The sequence below is a fragment of the Ascaphus truei genome, chromosome 4 (genome assembly GCF_040206685.1).
Source record: "Ascaphus truei isolate aAscTru1 chromosome 4, aAscTru1.hap1, whole genome shotgun sequence".
Taxonomy (NCBI): domain Eukaryota; kingdom Metazoa; phylum Chordata; class Amphibia; order Anura; family Ascaphidae; genus Ascaphus; species Ascaphus truei.
In genome coordinates this window covers 105,185,288-105,208,584 of record NC_134486.1, presented here as the reverse complement: position 1 = coordinate 105,208,584, position 23,297 = coordinate 105,185,288, and the positions used below count along the sequence as shown (strand labels likewise).

General features: G+C 40.5%; 1 protein-coding gene across 1 annotated transcript in view; it reads left to right on the top strand.

Moving 5' to 3' along the window:
• ZC3H6 (zinc finger CCCH-type containing 6) overlaps positions 1-21,913 on the top strand; it is a 41,458-nt gene extending 19,545 nt beyond the window's left edge. Inside the window, exons 3-12 of the mRNA XM_075596345.1 lie at positions 268-384; positions 3,312-3,522; positions 4,289-4,425; positions 5,606-5,722; positions 7,539-7,652; positions 8,729-8,836; positions 9,262-9,329; positions 9,480-9,871; positions 10,741-10,836; positions 16,328-21,913. Coding sequence (XP_075452460.1) covers positions 268-384; positions 3,312-3,522; positions 4,289-4,425; positions 5,606-5,722; positions 7,539-7,652; positions 8,729-8,836; positions 9,262-9,329; positions 9,480-9,871; positions 10,741-10,836; positions 16,328-17,877 — 2,910 coding nt within the window. The 3' untranslated portion in view covers positions 17,878-21,913. The remainder of the gene's footprint in view (positions 1-267; positions 385-3,311; positions 3,523-4,288; positions 4,426-5,605; positions 5,723-7,538; positions 7,653-8,728; positions 8,837-9,261; positions 9,330-9,479; positions 9,872-10,740; positions 10,837-16,327) is intronic.
• Positions 21,914-23,297: the final 1,384 nt, after the last annotated feature.

Genomic DNA, 23,297 nt, shown 5'->3' with positions numbered 1-23,297 from the left:
AATTTGTTGTTTGATTACGTCCGGATGTGATTGAAAAAGTCCTGCATGTAAATCTTAGTTCCTATTATGTATTCATAAATGCTACATTATATTTTTCACCTGTGTGATCACAAAATAACTTATATCTGAGCACACACACAATTTCTCAGAAATCAGTTTCTTTAACATACACGCCCCCCGTATATGTGTGCGCGTGTGTCTTCAGCGTAATTTGTGCCTGGATGTATTTTAGTTTTTATACTTTGTTTTGTCTTGTCTTTTTTACAGCATAATTTCCCCGCTAGTGATAACAGTTCGGAATACAGCTTTGAATCAGATAATGACCATCCAGAAAGGCCAAACAAAGAATTTTTGTACAGGGATTATGAAAACCAATTTTCTCCGGTATGTTTTTATTGTTGTTAAACTAAATTAACGAAAACAATTGTGTGTTTAAAATGTTACAGCTATGCAATGGGTGGCCTGAAAATGTTCAACGCATCTGTGTACCTGAAATATAAATTGTGTAGGCCACTCATTTTGCTCTTTAGACCACAAGTAGAATAGTTACAGTTGTCTGTTTTTGTGTTCTCTGTTGAAAGTAAGGAGTATTACGGGTTGAAATTTAAGCCAGCTGTGTAGAGAATCTTCATGAAGCAGCCACAAAATGTTAATGCAGAAGTCCCCCTACTCGTTTTTTGTATTCATTTTTTTTTTTTTTACAGGATGGGAACTGGGGGATCCCCCGAGCTGAACTGCATTAAGTTCAGTTCCAGGAATCCTCAGGTTCCTGAGAGAGATATATATATATATCTATAGATATATATATATCTATATCTATAGATATATATATCTATATATATATATATGCAAATATAGCTGTATGCTCATCTGCATGTCTTAGGCAGGTCTGCAACCCCGCCTTTCCCCATTATCACCCAGCATACAGCACTTCCACTGCAGCAAGGGATTCTGGGAAATGACATGCAAATGAGCACACAGTGTCACTTTTTGCCTCAATAACCATTTTTAACATGGTTCCCTATAGGCTTAAGCTTGCTGCATTGTCACAGCTTTGAGCACAGCCAGGGTTAAGGTGCAAAGCCAGAAAACCACCCACAGACAGCTATTTCGACCTTGATGGGTCTCATCAGTGTGGGGTTGATTTTACTGGGAATCTCTATATCTATAGATATATATCTATATATCTATATATATATCGTGAAGTTGCCGGTACCACTGTCCCTACATGTCATTCGTGGGTCCCGGGAGCCCATAGGAAGCTGCAACGTCATCATTTGCGGCTTCCAAATTGTCTGACCATTTAAATCCCTTCGAGACACCTGGATGTGATACCGGTAACTTCACCAGTAAGTATCTCAGGATCTGGGACATCCCTGTAGCTGATAAAAACGCGCTTCAGTTAAGGGTGACCTCTGTTCCCAGACTGTACATTATTTTATTTTTTTTAAGTGGGGAGGTCAAAATGGTGGGATTGTTGATTTTAATGCAATGCAACAGGTGTTTAAGCGTTTGTAGAACTTGATAATTTTGTTTACATATCCTTTCTTAATTATACTCTATGCTTGTAGCTTTTATAATGCTACAGACTTATTGATTTATTCATGTTTTATAGATGCAAAATGTTAGCTAAAATAGTTTCTGACTGTATTCCTCAGAAGTGCCTTGACAACTTGATAATCATATATTTGTTTATCATTATTGAATGGTCTTTGTTAATGTAGCAGTAAATTAAATGTGCAGTCCCTTTTTAAATGGCCCCCCTTCCTCATTCTTTGCGGCCTGGATTCTTAGTGAGGGAAGGTCCCTCTGAAAATATATGCTGTGCTGCCTGGGGAAGAAGAACATAACATAATAGAATTTAATGGAGATGAGATACATAGGGGATTCTAGGATGGTAGATGGTAACCACAATTCATAAAACTAAAAGGATCAGTAGGATTTGAAAGTACTTGTGACTCGGCTGTCTTTCATATAGTGGTTTTCGCTTTTTTCATGTGATGTGTTCAATTTGAGCACCGCAGTTTTATGTTTTCTATTAACTTTGTCTGGGGGATTGCACTTTTAGGACTTATACACATTTTCATCTGTTTGGTTTTGTAAAGTCCATAGTAACTAAACATTATTGCTTCAAACTAGGTGCTCTTTTGAAAGCCAGCCAGCCTGAAAGAAATAATATTGGGTTGATCCTTTTCCAACTGCTGCCCCATGGTGATATTGTGGATTTAAAATTTTAAGAACATAAATTCAAGTTTTAATACAATTGCACAAGTCTGTATCTTGTAATTAAGTTGTGGGCAATCTTAAATGTCCATACCCAAAAGGGACGGGTTCAGATTTTTCTGTCACATTGACAACCAAATTGCTGCATGTGAATTTACCAACTACAGTAGCTACAAAAAGAGTAAAACTTCAATACAGTAAACATTGCTAGCATAAATACATTCAGTGGAGTTGGTGTGCATTGAATCAGTACAGTTTAGTGCAGTGTTTCTCCACGGGGTGCTAAGGAACCCTGGTGTACCGCGACCCTCTGCCCAGGGTGCTGCGGCCCCAAGGTAAAAACTTAGCTGGCTGCTTATAGGGCACATCCCGCCTTGCCTGGAGACATAGAGATTGTGATCCGTACCTCCTCCTCCTCATCCTGGCACAGAGGAGAGAAGCCTCTCCATCTCTTGACAGCACAGGATGCAACCGCTGAGCTGACATTTTTGAGGTGTGTGGGAAGAAACAGGGAAGGGAAGTGATGACTTTGTGTGTCGCTGGTGAGGGCGGGGTTTGATGGCTTTGTGTGGGACACGTGACGAAGGCTAGTGCTTTTTATGGGGTGGAGGTGGGTATGTGGTGTAAGTAAGAGAAATTGTGTGTGTGTGTTGGGGGGGGGGGGGTGGCTATGTGAATGGAGGAAGGGGTGTTATTGTGTGGAAGGGGGGAGGTTATGTGAATGAGGGGGGCGGTGCCACTGACAGCTGCAACGTGCCCCTCTCTCGTGCTAGAGGCCTCCCGTCAAGGTATGTGTATTTTGTGTGCGGGGACCCCTGGCTTAGTGAATATGGACCATTGCTTTCTTAGCTGTCTGTTAATTCTCTCAAAGATGCACATTGAAGCACAGCACACAGACAACATGAGCTGGCAGTAAAGTATTAAATACAGTAAAAGGATGAAAATAGCATTTAATTACAAAGCTCTTTGAATTCTGTTACCTCTAACATTTCTTTGAATTATCTATTCCTGTTGCCAGTAAAAACTTGAGTGAATCAAATTGGTAGTTGCAGTCAAATCAATGGCAAACTAATCTTCTTCTTTTTTAGCATGGGCATGTACCTGGGAACTACATGACATCCCCAAAAGCACAACACAACACAAAAAATGATTATGATGACTATAGTGACGGCAACTACAATGAAGAAGAGGAGGAAGATTTTGCTGAACAGCTAAAGCATTATAGGCAAGCAAAGGAGAATTCAAATACAACTCCTGAGCCCGCTTTTAAGAAACCATGCATGAAAGGAATTCAGCAAGGTAACTGATTTTTCTTGTTCCAGCATTAATGTCTAAAAAGCTTCTGCTTTATCTACAAGTTAATCAGATATTATGCAGTTACATTACGTAAATTAAGTTATTTATTTTAGCAGTGTGTTTTGTAAATGCTTTTAAAAGTTATTTTTACGGCTTGAAATGTAAACCTCTTAAATAAACATAGCAAAACACAACATAAAACCTAATAGGTAGGGGGGGGATTCCTGCTTTAATTTTGGATGGAATAAAAGCATACCGTCTGTGAAATAGCTTGGGTATAAAGCATTACGTCACCACTACGTAAACGAAATTTACGTAGTGATTACTTAATCACCTATTATGTTAACCATATGTAACTTGTGCAAGTTCTTTTTCTCATTTCTCTCTCTCTCTCTCTCTCTCTCGTCTTCTTTCTCTCGTCTTTTCTGTGTGTGTGTGTGTGTATCCCATCCATCCCTCTGCACCTTAGTTTTTATCATACTCTAGAGTGGCTTTGGGATTGAACCATGTACTGTATATTTATAACTTGTTGATCCGCCACAGTATTCCTAGTGCAGTCATTGTGTCGGTGATCCTAATTTGTTTAGAAGTGGTTCCTATTTTTTCTTTTATATTTCTTACTTGTGCCTGTAAATATTTTTTTATGCAGCTTTTTGGTTTTAAAATTAAAACATTTACGAGGGAAAAACACTTTATCCCTACCCTTGATTCTGTACTTCTTAAACTGTTGACCAATTTCAGTTAAAATTTTAAATAAATTGTTTTTTAGGACCTGAACAAAAAGCAAAAGGTTTTTTTTATGGACGAGGCCGTGGTACACAGAAGAAGTTGAAACGTACAGATCATGGAAGGGGAAGAGGTGTACATAAGGGACCAAACACTTACTTTCAAGATGGCTTTCAAGAGGTATGCATGGGTAGTTAAACGTATGAACTTCAAAACTGCTATTATTGTTTTATAGTTATTGATTTAAGGGGTTGGTATTACATGAGATATAAAAATAGAAATGAACAGTTCTTAATTATATTTAAAAAAAAAAAAAAAAACATCTTTGGCTTCTCGCTTAGGTTTTCACACCAAGCGCCGAAGCTTGACATGTGCTTTCAATGACTGCATCCACCTGGGCGAACAAATATTACTTCCCAAAAAGCAGGGGTTACATAAACACAGACTTTGCGTTTTACCACGAAGTTACAAACCAAGGACCCAATGATTGAAAGGGATTCCTACGGAACTCTTATTTCCCATACATTTTTAAACTCCGAATTATTTCCCATTATTGTATTGCATTTTTATTTAACACCAATCGTGTACATAGTGCTTTACAGAGATAATATGCAACAAATACATTGTCCAGTGAAGAATAATACAAAAAGCACATACTGTACATAAAAGTAAGCATTGGGGATTAGGACTCCCTGCCCTTAAAGCAGCAGTCCAAGCTGCCGTTTTTGTGGGTGCTTTTTTCCCGTTTAATATGTGCACCAATACAATCCACACTGATGAATAATTAGCTAAGTTGCCGATCAATCCGTTCTCCTGTGATTGATGGGCAAAGATTCGGCTCGGGGTTCACTAAATGGCTGTCCGTGCAGCAGAAGAGGACGAAAGATGCAAAGTTCTGTGGGAAAGATCATGTGACCAGGCAGTCACTAGATACAATTGCTTCACTGCTAGAGAGAGGGCAGGGCTCAAAAAGGGGTGTGCCAAAGCCTGTATCAGAAGAGGAAGGGGATGTGACTTTGTAAATGGTTTCTATAGAAACAAAAAATGCTTGTTACATTATAATACATTAAAAATGTCATTCAGAGTTTTAAAAAATGCTACACGTATTTTCTCACAGTACAGAAGTGATTTATTTAATTTAAAAAAACATGTAGGATATTGCTTGGACTGCAGCTTTAAGAGTTTATCATTTGTTTTTTTACAGATTATTTTGTTTTTACTATTGCACATTTATAATTGCAGTGAAATTATATAAACATTTAGAAGTTAGTGTGCTGGGTTTAGAAGTGGAGTTTTATTTATTATATGTACCACACGTGTGGAAACATAGTGTTTTCTGTACACACTGTTTCTCTTGTAGGATGGCAAACCCATAAAGAAATGGGTGAACATGAGCCAGGAGTTCATAAATCAGCATACAGTGGAGCACAAAGGAAAACAAATCTGTAAATATTTCCTGGAAGGACGTTGTATCAAGGTAAACATGAAATAAAGGCCTTATTATTTAACCCCACTGCAGACTGGTTAACAATTCTATTTAACCAACTTTTCAGTTGGGATATATTGTTTTAGTTATTCTGTAGTTACACTGTCTACAGTTATTTCTACTTTTGACACTGTTACTTTTATTAAATGTATGTAAAATGATAAATGCCAACTATCACTTAGTCTGCATAGTTCTGTTCCCTAAATAGTGTTTTTTGCAATATACTTCTGTAATGTTTTAGGAGTAAGCAAAACATAAGTACATCATTTGCTTACGAATAGGATAGTGTTTAGTTGCCCCCAAAAGCTGGTCTTTCCCAGGGCCTTAATGGGGGTATTTTGAATCACTGATTTGTAGCAACATGTAATTAGCGAACCCATTAGCAGCTTTTTTTTATTTTAGTTACTGTATTTAAAAAAATAGCAAATGTTAGGTGCTGTAGACCAGGGATACAGAGCAAAATTTTCTGGGGGGAATAGCACTTACAGAGGCCCCGCACTCTTCCCCACAACATTTAAATTAAATGAAGGGGGAGCGCGCAAGGCCTCTAACGCCCTCTTAACGCATGAGGAAAGGTATGGGGGGGTGCCGCAAGAAGGTGGGGAGAGCATGCAGTGGGGCGCAGGCAAAAATGTTTGCGCACCCATGCTATAGACAATCAAAATTGCGTTAGTGCATCTTTCCTCCATAGGAGTTTTTGTCAGTGAAGGTACCAGATGGGATGGAAACGTTTGATGTACCCATAATTATACAACAATTTATTTAAAAATATAATCAATTGTTGTAACAGTGAAAGAAGCCATAATACCAATATGACTGTCTGCAGCCCTCTGCATTTATTAGTATTTACTTGAGACTGTTTCAAGAAGTTTCTCACAGGACAGGTACGTAAATGAATATTGGCTAAGTGTAAGTACAGCTCAACCCTGTTATAGCGCGATCCGCTACAACGCAGATCCGCTTATAATGCTGTCTCGGCGTGGCGCCCGTTTTAAAAAAGAAAAAAAACTTTTATTTTTTTGTTATAAAATGACCTCTGCGATCAGGGGTTCCGCGAGGACTTACCTCTCTCCCTGCTTCATCAGCTTCGGGCGAGTGTGTGTTTTGTTTAAATAGAGCTCTTGTTGCCTGTCCTTTCCCCTATGGCTTTTGACACCCAAAGACTATATTAATATATTATTTTAAAGCGCTGTGCAATTGTTATTTTTTTAAATGGCACATGTGGTCCTCTTATTAAATTATGTTACCAGGCACAAATGTAAGATCTTGAAAGCTCATGTACAAAATACATACATGAAGATCTCGTGTTATTATTCCATTCAAATGTTTCTCTACCTACAAGAAACATGTCTCCATTTAAAATTAACGTTCTTGGAATCTTTTGTTTTCCCTGTTAATAAAGCTAATGCAACACTCCACTTTAATGCTTAGTGTTATCCTGCTACAACTTTCAGTGTGAGAATGGGAGGTACGAAGCGTGCGCTAAAACATTGGCCTTTTTCTGAACTCTCAAAGAATCAGCAGGGCCTTCGAGATTTTCAGTGGGCTGTCCTCTTATGTCTTGATTTCAACTTCATTTTCATGTAACATTAGGTTCCTTAGCTTGCAGTTTAAAATATTTTGCAGAAATGCTCCATGTCCAGCTAATAATGTTCTTTAACATGTTCCAAGAAATCTTAACATTTTCTAAGGTTTTTGCTATGGATAAATAACTACTGTAAATATGTTTGCTTTGGTGCAATGAATGTGATAATGTATGCCTTTCTGAGCAACTTAAAATTTTCGTTTGTTTCCTTTCTTTGTTCAGGGAGATCAGTGTAAATTTGATCATGATGCAGAATTAGAAAAGAAGAAGGAAGTCTGCAAGTTTTATATACAGGGATATTGTACCAAAGGAGAGAACTGCATCTACATGCATAATATCCTTTCGGGAGCATTTAATAGCACACACACACACACACACACACACACTCCAAAAGAAAAGACTATTTTGATTTTCGTGAGGTTTTTTTTTTTAACTTGTGTTGGTAGAGTACTGTGGAATGTTAACTATCCAGCTAGTCACAAAATAAAATGTTCTACCTATACCCTATGTGTTTAAGGGAAGTAATATGACCACCACTACTTTGTCAGGAGAAAAACAGTGTACAGTAAAGAGAAATGGTTTGTAAGAGCTTGGTAAGGGTGGAAGAGATACTTGGTTGCAGTTTCATTTGCGTACCAGTTTGCGGAAACATTTTCAAAGTACTCAAAACATTTTCTTATGGCTTATTCGGCTTCACTTTAGTTTTTTTATTATCTACAGCTTTTGTTAGGCAAGTGGTAATTTGCGTATGTGCTCGTGTTTTGCTGGAGTAGATACTATAATACGCTATGTAGTAACATATCTAAGGCTAGATTTGAAAAGCGGTTGCCCTTCAACTCTTAAGAAATATTAGTTCTTTCTGGTTCTATTTTTGTAAATAAATTTAAACTTGTTAATATTATTTTTTTTTGTGCATAGACATCGTCTTATAGGAGCAGATCCTCCTAATAAAGTTTTGGAGAATAAGAGTAAATGAAAGTACACAAATTATTAACACAATTTTTTTAACTCTAAATGTAACATGCAGTTGTCTCATTACTGCAGAGAAAATACCAGCAATTGTCTGAATACCCTCAAATCTAGACCTTACAATCCGTTTTCTCTGAAGTGCTATGTCATAAAAAAATGATAGCTAAGTCACTACACCACAAAGGTTTATTGAAAGGTAACATTTAAAAAAAAAAAAAAAAAGCTAATATTTTGAAATGCTTTAGGGATGGCATATTTAATATCATCTGTGGTTGTTACAATACACTTGTTTAACCTATGTTCGTTTTCTGCTATGACATTTAATCTAATCTTTCCAGCTGATATATACACCTAAAAATCAAACCTTAGCACAAAGTGTAAAATACTCATTTAAAATCTTTGGTACTGTATGTGTTGCATTCCTTAATATTTAGCTTTCACATGAATTTCCATGCAAGTTTTATCATACAGGAGCAAAGTGCTATCAAGGAGATAACTGCAAGTTTGCACACGATCCATTAACAGATGACACAAGAGAATTATTGCACAAGGTAACACACGTTTAGTAACTGATATATTGGAAGTATTAGGCATTTTTTTTGTAAGGGGGATTTGCAGAGTCAAATAGTATATTTTTATTGATTAATTGATCATATGTTTAATCCTACAATGTGTTGCAGGAAGCTCTGACAGCAAAGGGGTTAACTTACATGTGTGTATTATATTGTGTAGTTATCCCCAGTGTTGTTGATGGTTCCAGACCAAAAACTTTATTTAAAAAAGGGATATTGGCACAGTTCATATGCAGAATATTTTTTTCTCTCCCATTGGTTCAAAGTACTGTTGATGTAAGTTATAGTAACTTAATTACCTTGTTAAAATGTAAAGGAGGATGTTTCAACAAAGGATCCATGAATTTTGCTGCTATATAATTACAAGGAACAATATTTTCAGTTACAATACACATTCATTGCAGGTGTTAAACACAGAGGAAGAGCAGCAACATGAAGATGACAATGACACAGAGGAACAGAGAAGGCATGGGTCAGTTTCACCTCTTTTTATGTAGATTAGTAGTTTAACATTTTTGGAACCGCAAAACACTTAAATTTCCATCTGACCAGTAGAAACCACAAAGTTTCAAAGGCTTCTCGTCAGTTTAAATATAACAAATATTTTGTATTTGTACTGCAGAGCAAAGTTTTTCAACACATCATTCTTAGGACTTCCATTCCAAGGAAACCACCAGCAGATGTACAACTCCGAACAGCTGCCAGAATCTAGTCCGAGTGTATTGCCCATGACTCAAAGTCCACCTCTGCAAACTGTACCAGGGTTTGCTAGCCCAACCGTAACGGGAATGAATGCACCTTTCAGCACATCTGGAGTGCAAGGCCATGTTATAAACAATCAGAGGGAGAATCACTGTTTATCGGGTCCACCATTTCTCCAGAATCCAGAGGAAAAGCAGCATATCGTGCAGCCACAGAACAGCTACCCGTCTTTACAAAATTCATCAGGATTCTATGACAACTACTATTCACACCAAGCTGTTCATAATATACAGCCCTCCAATGCTTCAGAATGTAAGTTTCTGTTGCTTACATTTTTGGAAGGGGGTAGTTAACAGTAAGATTTGTATAAGTGTAGAAAAACAAGCTGCAATAAAGATATACATATAAACAGGAAGAGAAGGCACTCTCGATAAATTCTTAAAGATTGCCCAGATAATCTGTAGAAAATATTCGGCTGAAACACACGTTCTTACAGGAAACTTAGAAGTGGTGAAAGGCAATTTAATGCATGATCAATGTTTGTGTGTCTAATTAGATGTCCTCTGATGTATATATATTTTCTATATACCGGTATATTTATTAAGATGCAATCTCAAAATATATATATTTATTTTCAAAGGTGATCGTCCTAGGCTGCTTTCTATTGTTAAAATCCAGATTTAATTTTGAAGATATTCTCTTAAATAAAACAGCATGGATGTTTGATTTGCTCCTTTTTTCAAGACTCCTTGGTATACGTTTAGCTAGTAGCAACCTTGAAATAATGTCATCTTGTATCGCAGGTCTTCAATGACTTGTTGGAGGGCCTGGGAGACCAGATTAGCCAAAATTAACAGGATATGTTTTTATCAAAATCTATTTAAAAAAACAACAAAAAAATGGACTTCACATTTTACATTAAAAGACTATATTTTTTAAATAATAGCTCACTACTAAAATCTGATTACAGGGTACATGCATGTGCTATAATTCATTCATACAAATATGCATTCTGGAGCTAGATTTAAGCAAACAAAATGATACCAGCATGATGTACAGTACACTACTATAAGATAACAAAGAGAAGTTATACAACAGGGAAATGTTTTATTTGTCTAAATATTTTTCAACCAATGCGCTTGTACAGTATCTGTCTCTAAGCCATACGTTCTTACTTTCAGCTATGCACAAAGTTTTGTTTGCAAGACTTGGTAAAAAACATGATGACGCTGAAGCAAATCGGTATCAACCACAAAGGTCGATTAGCAGAGATGAAGGTATGTGACAAACTTGAATACATATTTTCACTAGAAAACATGGGTATATTCTTTTGCATCTTTCCTTCTTAAAAATATATAATATACTTCAGAGAATGTACTGAAATAAAAGCGCATACAAATGTTATTTATTTTTTTTCATCCATTTTTAATCCAGTAAGGAATTAAGTGGAATAAGTATCAGATTGTAGAAAAAACAGAATATTCAGCGCTCGTGCTGTGTGATGGTGTGGATGATCCCTTTGCAGCATGTACATAAAGCGTCTCCCCAGAAACTCTCAAATCTAGGTGAACCCCCCTTAGAAAGGGGGGAAGGCACCCTGAAAAACAAGATAATAAAAAATGCACAAATGCGCACCAGGGATTAGTGGAAGGTAATTTATTAAAAATACACAAAAACTGAGGGGATCCAACCCCACCTCAGAACAGCTGTGCAGCTGAACGGCTAAGTACTACCAAGGAGAACACCTAATGGTGACTAAACCCTAAGCTGCACAGTATACAAATACAGTAAAATTTATATAAAGAAAGAAAAAAACAAACATGAAAACAACCTATCAACAGATTTGTATAGAAACCGCCATAGGGTTGGGCACTGGCAAGGGGAAACGGACACTCACACTGAGACAGTCAGCAGACTCGCGGTGTCTGCACTGGATCCGGATCTCGGCACCGCGGAGATGGATAAAACCGCTGCTGTCTCCTGCAGGCTCCGTCTCAGCTTACCAGCATACACGCGCAGGATGACCTGTCGTGACCTCTACGCGTTTCGTACCAAGTACTTGATGAAGAGATGCATTTCATTCACATCTAAGAAATGCAATGGTATTGCAGTGGATTAGAAGGGGAAATAAATAACGAACCAATTATCAGTATTTCTGGCTGTAAATGACTTATCAACATTATTTAAAAGTGTAATACCTCCAAAATGCATTAAAAAAAACTTTGGGGGACATATAGAACATAAACATTTATCTCACCATAGAAATTATATAATATACATAAAACACAATACGGGTTCCCAGCACTCAATGCAATAATAAAAATCTGGGTAAAAACACATCAAGCAAAATCATATTTTACTGATTAATGAGATCCAATAATCTGGATGGAGAATAGATATGTGAGCAATTGTATTAGTGCAGATAACACCGCCTATACATCACATAGGGTTCCTTAACCACAAAAAGGTTGGAAACCACTGAATTAGACAATGCTAGAAAATTGTATCATTACAAATCACAAAATGAAAATAATTAAAGAAAAAAGGGGGAGAAAAAAGGGAGCAATGAAAAATTGAAACAACCAAACCTCATGTGGAGTGCAGATTAAGAAAATCATGATTTTTAACATTAAAACGTTTGTATGGGATTTTTTTTATTTAAAGAGGATATGCTCGGGGGGCTAGATTCTAGCCTTATATTAAACTCCTCTCGGCTTCCGGGATGTATTGCTGCTTTAAAACAAGTGTTCATTGCATATGAATGTTTACTAGTGCAAGGGCAGTCTGAACTCTCCAGTCATTTTGGCCCAGGCACTTATCAGTAAGTGTGAATACTTCCCTAAAAATGCAGGGATAAAAGAAGCCATCTTCTAATAAAAGATGCTAAAGGAGCGGATTTAACAATGTTACTCCGAGCATTGCAATGCAAAAGTCATCTGCAGAGCAAATTGTTTTTATTTTTGTTTTTGTTTTTTCAAAATGAACGAACATCACGGCGCAACACATTTTTAAAGGATACCACTTTTAGCTTTATAACGGTATAGCTTTTAGCCTAAATACAGATAGATGTAATCATTACAAATCTGTTTGTGAAAAATTACAGGTATTGGTAAAATGAAAACATTCCGGTGGTTTGACGGAGTGTGTATTTAGTGTTTCAATTTCTATGTCCTCATCTAAAATCTTGCTTTCTGCCATAATACTGTATGGCACGGGTGCCCAGGCACCTAAAAATGAACTCCTAGCACCTGTTCCATACTGCTGCTTGTCAATAGTATAGTATTTACAGCAGTGGTTTTGAACCTTTTTGAAGTGAAACTTCCTTAGTGGCACCTCATTCGAACTGGGGCAAAAAAGAATTGTGGAGACAGAAATGAAACGGATGTGACGTCAGTGCTGGCAGTTGAGGCCGGGCTGTGTTCTGGCTCAGCCCGACCCCAACACTGACATCACACCCGCTCCACAAATCAGATGCGGCGGCGGCGGCGATAGCCGCCGGCGCCGCTCCTAATGGCCCCCGCTCCCCCCACATGGCTGATATCGCCGCCGGCGCCGCTCCTAACGCCGCCATTCCCCCCGCACATCCGCTGCCAAGCCGCGCATGCTCAGTAATGATGGGGACTGGAGGAAAGCCACGCATGCGCAGAAGCAGAGGCGCCGTTCCCCGCCCGCTGCCACGGCTGTTGACATGTGTCCCCGTCTGCTGCCCGGGACAGCAGAGACTGCCCGACCGGGACAGCCCCCCACCCACCCTTTCCTTACCCGAATGGGACCTCCCTCCCAGCCCACACATGGGCCCGCCTAACTTCCACTACCGCTGCCATGCCGCGCATGCGCAGAAGCGGCTGGCAGCGGCGCCATTCAGCCCTCCAGTGACGCGGGCGTTTGCGGGGCCCCCAGGAAGCGGTGGTACAAAAACCCGGGCGCAACCCGCGCGGGGCCCCCCACACACTGATGGACCCCCCCGGACCCCCCACACACTGACGGACCCCCCACACACTGACTGACCCCCCCCCGGACCCCCCCACACACTGACAGACCCCCACACACACTGACTGACCCCCCCAGACCCCCACACACAAACACACTGACTGACCACCCCAGACCCCCACACACACTGACTGACCCCCCAGAGACCCACACACACTGACTGAACGCCCCAGACCCCCACACACACTGACTGACCCCCCCAGACCCCCACACACACTGACTGACCCCCCCAGACCCCCACACACACTGACTGACCCCCCCAGACCCCCACACACACTGACTGTCCACCCCAGACCCCCACACACACTGACTGAACCCCCCAGACCCCCACACACACTGACTGAACCCCCCAGACCCCCACACACACTGACAGACCCCCACACACACTGCCTGACCCCCCCAGACCCCCACACACACTGCCTGACCCCCCCAGACCCCCACACACACTGCCTGACCCCCCCAGAGCCCCACACACACTGACCCCCCAGAGCCCCACACACACTGACTGACCCCCCCAGACCCTCACACACTGACCCCCCCAGACCCCCACACACACTCACACGCACACTCAGTCACACTCACAGGCACACGCATAGTCACACGCACAGTCAAACGCACACGCTCAGTCACACGCACACGCTCAGTCACACGCACACGCTCAGTCACACGCACACTCAGTCACACGCACACTCAGTCACACGCACACTCAGTCACACGCACACTCAGTCACGCGCACACTCTCAGTCACGCGCACACTCTCCGTCACGCGCACACTCTCCGTCACGCGCACACTCTCCGTCACGCGCACACTCTCCGTCACGCGCACACTCAGTCACGCGCACACTCAGTCACACGCACACTCAGTCACACGCACACTCTCAGTCACACGCACACTCTCAGTCACACACACTGTCACACGCGGAATTCACACTGCCTGACCCCCCCAGACCCCCACACACACTGACCCCCCCAAAGCCCCACACACTCTGACTGACCCCCCCCCAGACCCCCACACACTGACCCCCCCAGACCCCCACACACAGTAACTCGCACACTCAGTCACACACACTCAGTCACACGCACACTCAGTCACACGCACACTCAGTCGCACTCACAGTCAGACGCACACTCAGTCACACTCACAGTCAGACGCACAGTCACACGCTCAGTCACACGCACACGCTCAGTCACACGCACACGCTCAGTCACACGTACGCTCAGTCACACGTACGCTCAGTCACACGTACGCTCAGTCACACGCACACTCTCAGTCACACGCACACTCTCAGTCACACGCACACTCTCAGTCACACGCACACTCTCAGTCACACGCACACTCTCAGTCACACGCACACTCTCAGTCACACGCACACTCTCAGTCACACGCACACTCTCAGTCACACGCACACTCTCAGTCACACGCACACTCTCAGTCACACGCACACTCTCAGTCACACGCACACTCTCAGTCACACGCACACTCTCAGTCACACGCACACTCTCTGTCACACGCACACTCTCTGTCACACGCACACTCTCTGTCACACGCACACTCTCAGTCACACGCACACTCTCAGTCACACGCACACTCTCAGTCACACGCACACTGTCACATGCGGAATTCACACTTAGTGCAAATAGCTAATACAGGGGATGTGTGCCGAGCACGCGCATTCTAAGTCAAATTTATTTGCGTTTTGTCATTGAGATTGTATTTTGATTTTTAATTAAAACATCACCAACACAAATACAATTTCTGTGACAAAAGTCAAAGAAGTTTCACTTACTATGCGCGTGCACAGCACACACAGCTTTTTTTCCTCTCAGCACCCCTAATCACAGTGCTCAGTTGCTGAGGCACCCGTACAACAGAACAGTCAGTGGTATAAGGCACAGGACAGACAGAGTCACAGGAGACATAGACACAAAGCCTCACCTCTCCTACCCATGTTGCTTCCTCCTCTGTTTGGCCACACTCCCAGGCACCTCACACCACCACCTGATTGGCTGCTGCTGGGTAATGCAGCCAATCAAGATGGAGGAAACTGCTCAACCGCTTAGCAACAGTCCTGCTTTCTTCTTGCTCTTGGAGATAGGTGAAATCCCGCTGCACCCTTTTGATCCTCAAGGAACCCCAGTTGGGAAGCACTGATTTACAAAGATGAACTACAAGTCCCCGAGGCCCTTGTATAAAATGTCACAACATCACACAGGGATCAGAAAATCAGTGCAGAGTTTTGGTAACCACACCCCTTTCTCCCACACATGGTTCTGCACCAGGGGGGCAATAGTGAACGGGCTTAATGAGCGCGTGAAACGGAGCAGCCAGCAAGGGAGATTAGCAAGTAGAGATCTGTGTGTCTCGTGTGTTTCTCTGTGTGCGTGCGTGTCTCACATCTACACACACAGGGACACAGACGACAGGGTAGGGGGGCAGTAACAGAAACAGCCCTAACAAAACACTGGCCTAACAAAACACCAGGTATTGTATCTTTTCATCCACTCCTGCTGTATGGCGTATGAGAGACTGGAGCAGTCTTTGTTTTAAATTTTCATTGCATAGGTAGTAGTCAACAATGCTTTACTTGTGCAGTTTAACATTAAAAGCATGTGATTACTGACTGAAACACTGTGTATAGTTCATGAATGCATTACCTTTTAAACTGGTCTGGTCTTTGATGATTCAGTCTTAGTGGCCTTCAGTTATAAGCAACATTTCAAATATCTGTCAGCAGAAATATTCATGTCTGAAATAACTGTTTTCTGATGTTGTTTTAGATGAAATTGTAAACTGGTACACAAGTAGTGAGGAAGAGGAAGAAAGCGGTGTGACATCAATCTTAAAAACCCTAAGAAATCAAACGAAAAATGTAAGGAATAATTCAACCGAACAGCCACCCATTACTGCTCATTTTGATCCAAGACTCACAAAAGAAAGGGTTGTAGGAATCCAAACTGCTGATCCCCGAGGAAGACCTACAAATGTGTCAAATCCCAATAATCTTGGAGACGCTGGATGCACTGACTCCAGAGTTGTACGCGACCCCCGAAAAATCAAACCTAAAGAGAGCTCATCTAGTAGTAGTTTAAGATCTGACCGTCATCATTTACAGTCTGGAGGCAAGGTCAAGAAGAAAGGAATAGATGATGACGAGGAGGATGCAGAGAGAGAGTTGAGGGAGAAAGCCGTTATAATACCTTTAGAAATGCTGCCTGGTGTAAACTTACGGGATCCACGATGTAAGCTGAGGCAGTTCAGCCATATTAAAATGGATATTCTACTGACCAAACCAAACTTTGCTAAGTTGATTGTGTGGGCACCTGAGGACTTGCTTCCAGTTCCCCTCCCAAAACCTGATCCAGTTTCATCAATTAATTTACCATTACCTCCACTCATAGCTGACCAGAGGCTTAATAAATCAAGGAACCTGGAAAAAGAGTTGCACCAATCTGGGTCTGATCCAAGGTTAGAGAGGGTAGATCCAAGGCTAGAAACAAAAGCTAAACAAACAAGTACAACAGCCAGAAGTAGCTACACAGATCAAGCAGATTCTCATGTGATTATTAACAAACTGGGTGATCCTCGGCTACAAACAATTTTTCAGTCCAGGCTTCGCAGAGCATCCAGCACTGATACTCAACCTGGAAGCATAAAAGATTCCAATACTCCCAAGATAGATCCGCGTGTGGCAACAAGATCAGGCACTGGTTCATCACAGACATCTGCTACATGTAAATCTGAACAAGATGTCCTTCCACCGTATGCTCCTAAACTGTCCTCGTCAAATATTAGACTGGGAGTGCCAAGTTCCATACTGAAGAATATAAGTCTGTACGATCCAAGAGACAATATAACTTCCACTTCCACCGTGGACTCTGTTCAAGTAAAGGTTGAGGTGGGAGAGAATGGAGATCATCAAAAAAAGACAGGAACCTCAAACAAATCAATCAAAAGCGAGACAGAACAGCTGGACAGTTTGCAACAACCCAAGTGCGCCACTGAATTACTGTCGCAAACAAAAAACACGTGCAGTTTAGAGGAAAGTGAGGAAGTATCTACTGATCTTCCAGATGAAAAAATGGGTAATTCAAACAAAACTCACTCCATGCCTGCACTACCACAGCCAAGCACTGTACCAGCAGTACATAACCTGCCAATTCAGGCTTTAACAGGACTCATTCGGCCACAATATAATGACCCAAGGCAGATAAAATCATCCGGACAGGTGAACCAAATGCAAGATTCTGACCCTGATGGGGAATCAGATGATAAGCCATTGAAAGATGTTTTTAAAACATTTGATCCTACAGCTTCACCATTTTGTTAGCATTTTCTCCATTATTGGAGACATCATTTTGTAAATTGCATAAATTGCCTATTCCTGGTTTGTAAATGGTTTACTTCTATGCTCTATTTATTTGTATATTATAACCGAAAACCTCCAAGCTGCTACAAGTCATTTTGGAGTATGCTATGCTGATGTATGCAAATCTGTGGTATTGTATTTTCTTTATATTTTTTCAATATCAGACCTAATGTAATTGTTAATCATGTGGTAAGAAACATGGCATATTAGATTACAATAAAGCACTTTCATTGTAAATAGAACATAATGAAGAAATAGACATATAAGTCTGTGCAGTATGTGCTGAACTGTCTTAATCATTAATGAAAAATATTGACACATTTGTATGACTGTATGTTATCAAGCAATACTGTGTAAATTACTTAGTAATGATAAAAGAAAATACCTAAATGCATAGGGAAAAGTTAGGTGCAGGCAGTCTGGAATTCAGTGTGAATCACATTTTATTACTGTCGATAAGTGTAAAGTATATGTATAACCACAGTCATTTATACCTGTAGTTGAAATTGTGTTTTAAACAATTTTATTAAATACTGTAAATAGAGAAAAAGCATAGTACAGTACTAGAACATTTTTGTACTGGAAGGTGAGTTTTTCAAGCATTTTTATTTCATTTTCATAGGAACTAAGTTCTAAATTAGCACTGTACAGTAGGTAGGCTATGTGGTGGTGTTTGTGTATTGCATGAATTTTTTGTAATTTTTTTGTTTGTGTATCTTCAAGTACTTGTATTAATTGTTTATACAGTTTTAACTAAATATTTAAGACAACAATGCCGTTCTGTTTTAGTACAGGTGCACATTGAGGTTAAGTTTCAGTAGCTTAATCTTGCTTGTTAACAATTGGAAATACATTTTGTGCAAACTCATCATATATGAGTATCCATTCACTTGTGTATTACACGTGTGTTGCTCACTTTTTGCCACTTAAACTCATCCCCACTTGGAATATAATTTTGTTCTTTCAAAATCTCTGCAAAACATAAAACATCAATAACAACCCTTAGAAAATAGTCATAATTAGCTGCAAACGGATCACAAAATGTGTTAACCTATGTTTTATAACTACATTTGAACCATTTTTATTTATTTTTTTGCAGCAGAAAAACTATGCATCCTAATGGTGAAACTGGACAGTGTTCTTGGTAGCTCTGATTCGTTAATAGCAACAACTCTGAAATGTTGTTTGAGCTAACATTCCCATTATAAGATCATAGCTCCTCAAGTTGCAACGAGCAGCTCACCTGACATTAGCACTATGATGCATTTTGTAGCTTAAGAAATGGACAGAGTTTTCGTGCAAACAGTTTATATCAACCATTATAGTACTTGAGTAACCAGCTACGCATTTCTGGCCATTTTATGCACCGAAGGGGAGTTTTGGTATTACCTCAATATAAACATAAAGGTAGAGAACCAGAAGCTACAACTCGGCCTCTCTGTTCCTCACTTATGTAACAATATTGCATTTTTGGAATTGAAACCAAGATAGGCAAATACGTACATCATGTAAACTCAGTGTCATATAATTTTTGGTCATCCCAACAGCATTGGCGCTGGGTTTTTTTTTTTTTTTTTTTAAATAAAGTTTATTGCATAATCAAATTGGGTGGCTTTAAATATTAACAGTTTCAGCTTTTTGTGATAGCAACATATTAACTGGCACTCTCATGACCTTATGACGGTGTCTCAATGTCACAACCTGTTTGCTCAATTTAGGTGAGTAAGCGACCTCTGCTTTCAGTGAGCTAATATCATAATCAAAACAGGACAGGAGGACTTTCTCTTCAACCCATGACGACATTGGACGGAACTGAACCGTGTGATCGCTACACAAGCAATTACATGGCCCAGGATCTGTAATAAGGGTGACACTGACATTTCAGTGTGCAAAAATAGTAAGCAGACGCCTATTTTTCCTCTCAAAAATTATAACTTTATTCTACATGCTAAAAGGTCTTCATTTTGTAGAATAAAGGGTGCTAGAAGCTGTATTGGTCCCAGAAAGAGTAAGATACTTTGTATACCTTTTCATGAACCAACATATCAATCATACAATGCTTTCCTGTTAATCCTATGTGGAGACCTCTACAGCAGAGGTGCGCTCGCTCCCTTACTTTCTCTCTGGCTTCAGCAACGTCGTGACGTTGCGTTGTCATGGCAACGCGTCGCCTGAGAGCAGGTAAGAAGTTAGAGGGGCCTCACGCCTCCCCTGACATTTAATTTAAATGCCTTGGGGAAGAGTGTGGGACCTCTGAAACCGCCGCGTCCCCCCTTAGAAAATCCTGTGCGCCCCCCAGTTTGCGCACCTCTGCTCTACAGTCTCGAATGCTAATGCAGAAAAAAACCTTGCACAACTGATATTGTCCATTAACCCTTTGGGTGCCACTTGACATGACTACAACGTCATAGGGTCTGCCACTCCAGGGGACCCATGATGTCGTACCCACGTCATATGGAGAGTTGCTCGTTTTCAAAAGGGAATCAAATTATGTATATCTGTTGTGGCAAAATGCCAAAGGGGCTGTGCCACTCAGGTGCTGTAACCCCTTCGGCACGCAAAAGGTAAAAGCGGTGGTCCGCTCTGATCACCATCTTTCTTTCCTACTTTATTACATCATCTTGACTTTTTCAAAGCTGTTTTTTTATTTTTAAAGTATGATGCATTATTCAGGAAATCTAAGTTTTCAAATGTGTGTCCAGGATATTAAAATCCAGCTCTCCCCAGACCCCCAGTGTAGCCTACGGCTGCGCTTATAGTGCCGGCGACGCGACGTCGCGTCAAAACAAATTCATTGCCGCTGTCGCATGTGCTTTATAGTAAGCTTGGTCACGATCACTGGAAATCATCACAATTTGATTTTTCCAGCAACCGCAGCCTGCCACTGCGGTGCACTGTAAGTGTAGCCTAAGGCTGCGTCCATAGACACTGCAACCGTGCGGAGGCTGAGGGAAAGCTGGTGCTTTCCCTGGCCTTAGGACGCGCGCCGTCCGGGGGCATGTCTAAGGGCGGGCAAATGATGTCACTGAGCTGGTTCGCCCTCATTGGGCGAACCGCTCACGTGACCGCCCTATCGCGCGAGAAATCACTTTTAACTGATTTCACGCGCATCGCACGCCATATACACGCGATGACTGCCTAAAGGCAGTCTGATCGCTTAGCGTGCGTATGCCTACGCGCGGTCTGCCCCTGTATGGACGCAGCCTAAAGGTGACCATGGTAACCTCAGAAGCTAAAGATTAAGAAAATCATGTTTAACTCGAGCAAAAACATTTTGTTTATTTTTAAAGGGAGGGTTCATGCTTAGGGGAAAGGATACTAACATTATATGAGTTCAACTCATAGGCTCCGGAAGGGCGAGGGGGGATAACTGCTTTAAAAGGTATCGGAACTTCCAAAGTATATTCTTCATATTTTACATCTACAACACCTAAAAGTAGACGATAAATTAAGTACAGTATTTGTTTTAAAGTATGAAAATTGCGATTTCACAACACAACACAACCCTCTTGTGCAAATGAGCAGGTTCATTGTATTTATTGTACACCTTTTTTTAAATAAATGATTAATTTCACAAGCTTCCTCTTGGATAACGTCATGGCCAAGGGGCATGTTCTTTTTCGACATTAAAGGAGCCGTTCCCACTACTGTTTTTTGTTTTTTTTTAATTACATATATGGGAAGTATGGGTTCTCCATAGCTTAACCACGTTAATTTAATCTATTTTAGTTTGCAGCTTCTTTGATATAGTAGTTTTTTCCTCCACCGAGTACAGAAAGCAGCAACCTCTGCCTCCTCTTCATCATATGTAGGATTGTCAGAGTTCTGTCAGATATGGAAGTGAAATATTGAAAACAAGTCAAAAATATCTTTATACAAAATATATATCTGTAACCATATTCACGGCCTGTCATTTGTCACTGAAATATTTTCTAGTCCCCATAATACTATTTTTGTTTGTATGTAAACTATTGCATTATTAAAATATTGACCATAAGCCCACCTTAATTGTGTGTTAATCATGTTTCACTGAAGATATTTTGTACAGTGTTTACTAACAGTGCTAAGCCTCACGGCACCTTGTGGCACAGAAGTAACTAAATCTGCATGTTTCTCTGCATTGGCCGACACTATTGGTAACTGCATCCAGTTTGGTGTATATTTTAAGTAAGCAATTACTCTGGCCTTAAACATTAAAAGGGCAGAGTCCATTTCTGGCATGAGCACAAACTTGCAGATTGGGATTGTAGACTAAAAAAGGCTCAGCCATGAAACATGGATTCTAATATTTTTGTTATAAAGCTGAGGTTTACTTTTCAAGATAATAATGGTGGCTGGAAAGGAATGCAGAAGCTACGTTTGTTGGGATCTGAACAAACAATTGAAGGACCCATAATCATTTATACATGCCCTTTTAATAGGATTGTGTATTATTATATTAGAATTTGGCACACATATTAATGCATTCATGTAAACTTGTGCAATATAAAAATGGCTCCAATAGTTTGTTCACAGTGACTGTTGTAGATTATTTTGCTCCAATTTAATGCAATACCTCTATGACGAATACTGTAGCTCCATATTGTAAATTGAGAATGTGTCAAACAATACCACAATAATAATGAACATGAAGCTTTTGGGGCAGAATCATGTTGCTGCATTTCAAAGTAGTGTGTTGAAGGGCCCCCTTGCATCGTACAGGGTAAATAAATGCTTTATGTATAGTCCTTTAATTACATGCTTTAGTGATCTGTATTAAAGTACCCTGAATCTTAGATAAAATTCTGCTTTACATTCAGAAACAGTAGTCTTATCAATATATCATGGCTGCAAAAATGCACCATATTTATCAAAGGGGGGAAAAACATTGCTTTTACTGAGATTCCTCTTCTTTGATAAATCTGTTGGGGGATTTGTTCTGCACCAGTTTTGTCTATTTAGCAGGGACTCCCCAGAGCTGAACTGCGTTATTCTCAGGTCCATGAACCTCTTCCCTCCATACCTCCCTGGTTCCTGAGATACTGGTAAAGGCATCCACATTATTTTCTGTGTTTTAAATCACCTGTGTCACACAATCCATTAGGAAGCCGCAACGTATGACATGGCTTTATATAGGTCCGTGTGACACGAGATTTCAACCACTGTTTTGTTTTACCCGGAGGAGACTGAATCGCCAGTACAGTACCTTTATCTGTATGTATTTCAGGAACAGGTTCCCAGCCTGTAAAAACAAAAAAAAAATAACAGCCTGGGATTGCTACTTGAAGATGTGACCCTCTTTCTATGGGAAATATAACCACGGCAATTATGCTTACAAGTCACAACATTAATCGTCTTATATGCCCCCTCTGCTATTTTAATAGATGTTTTATCATTTTAAA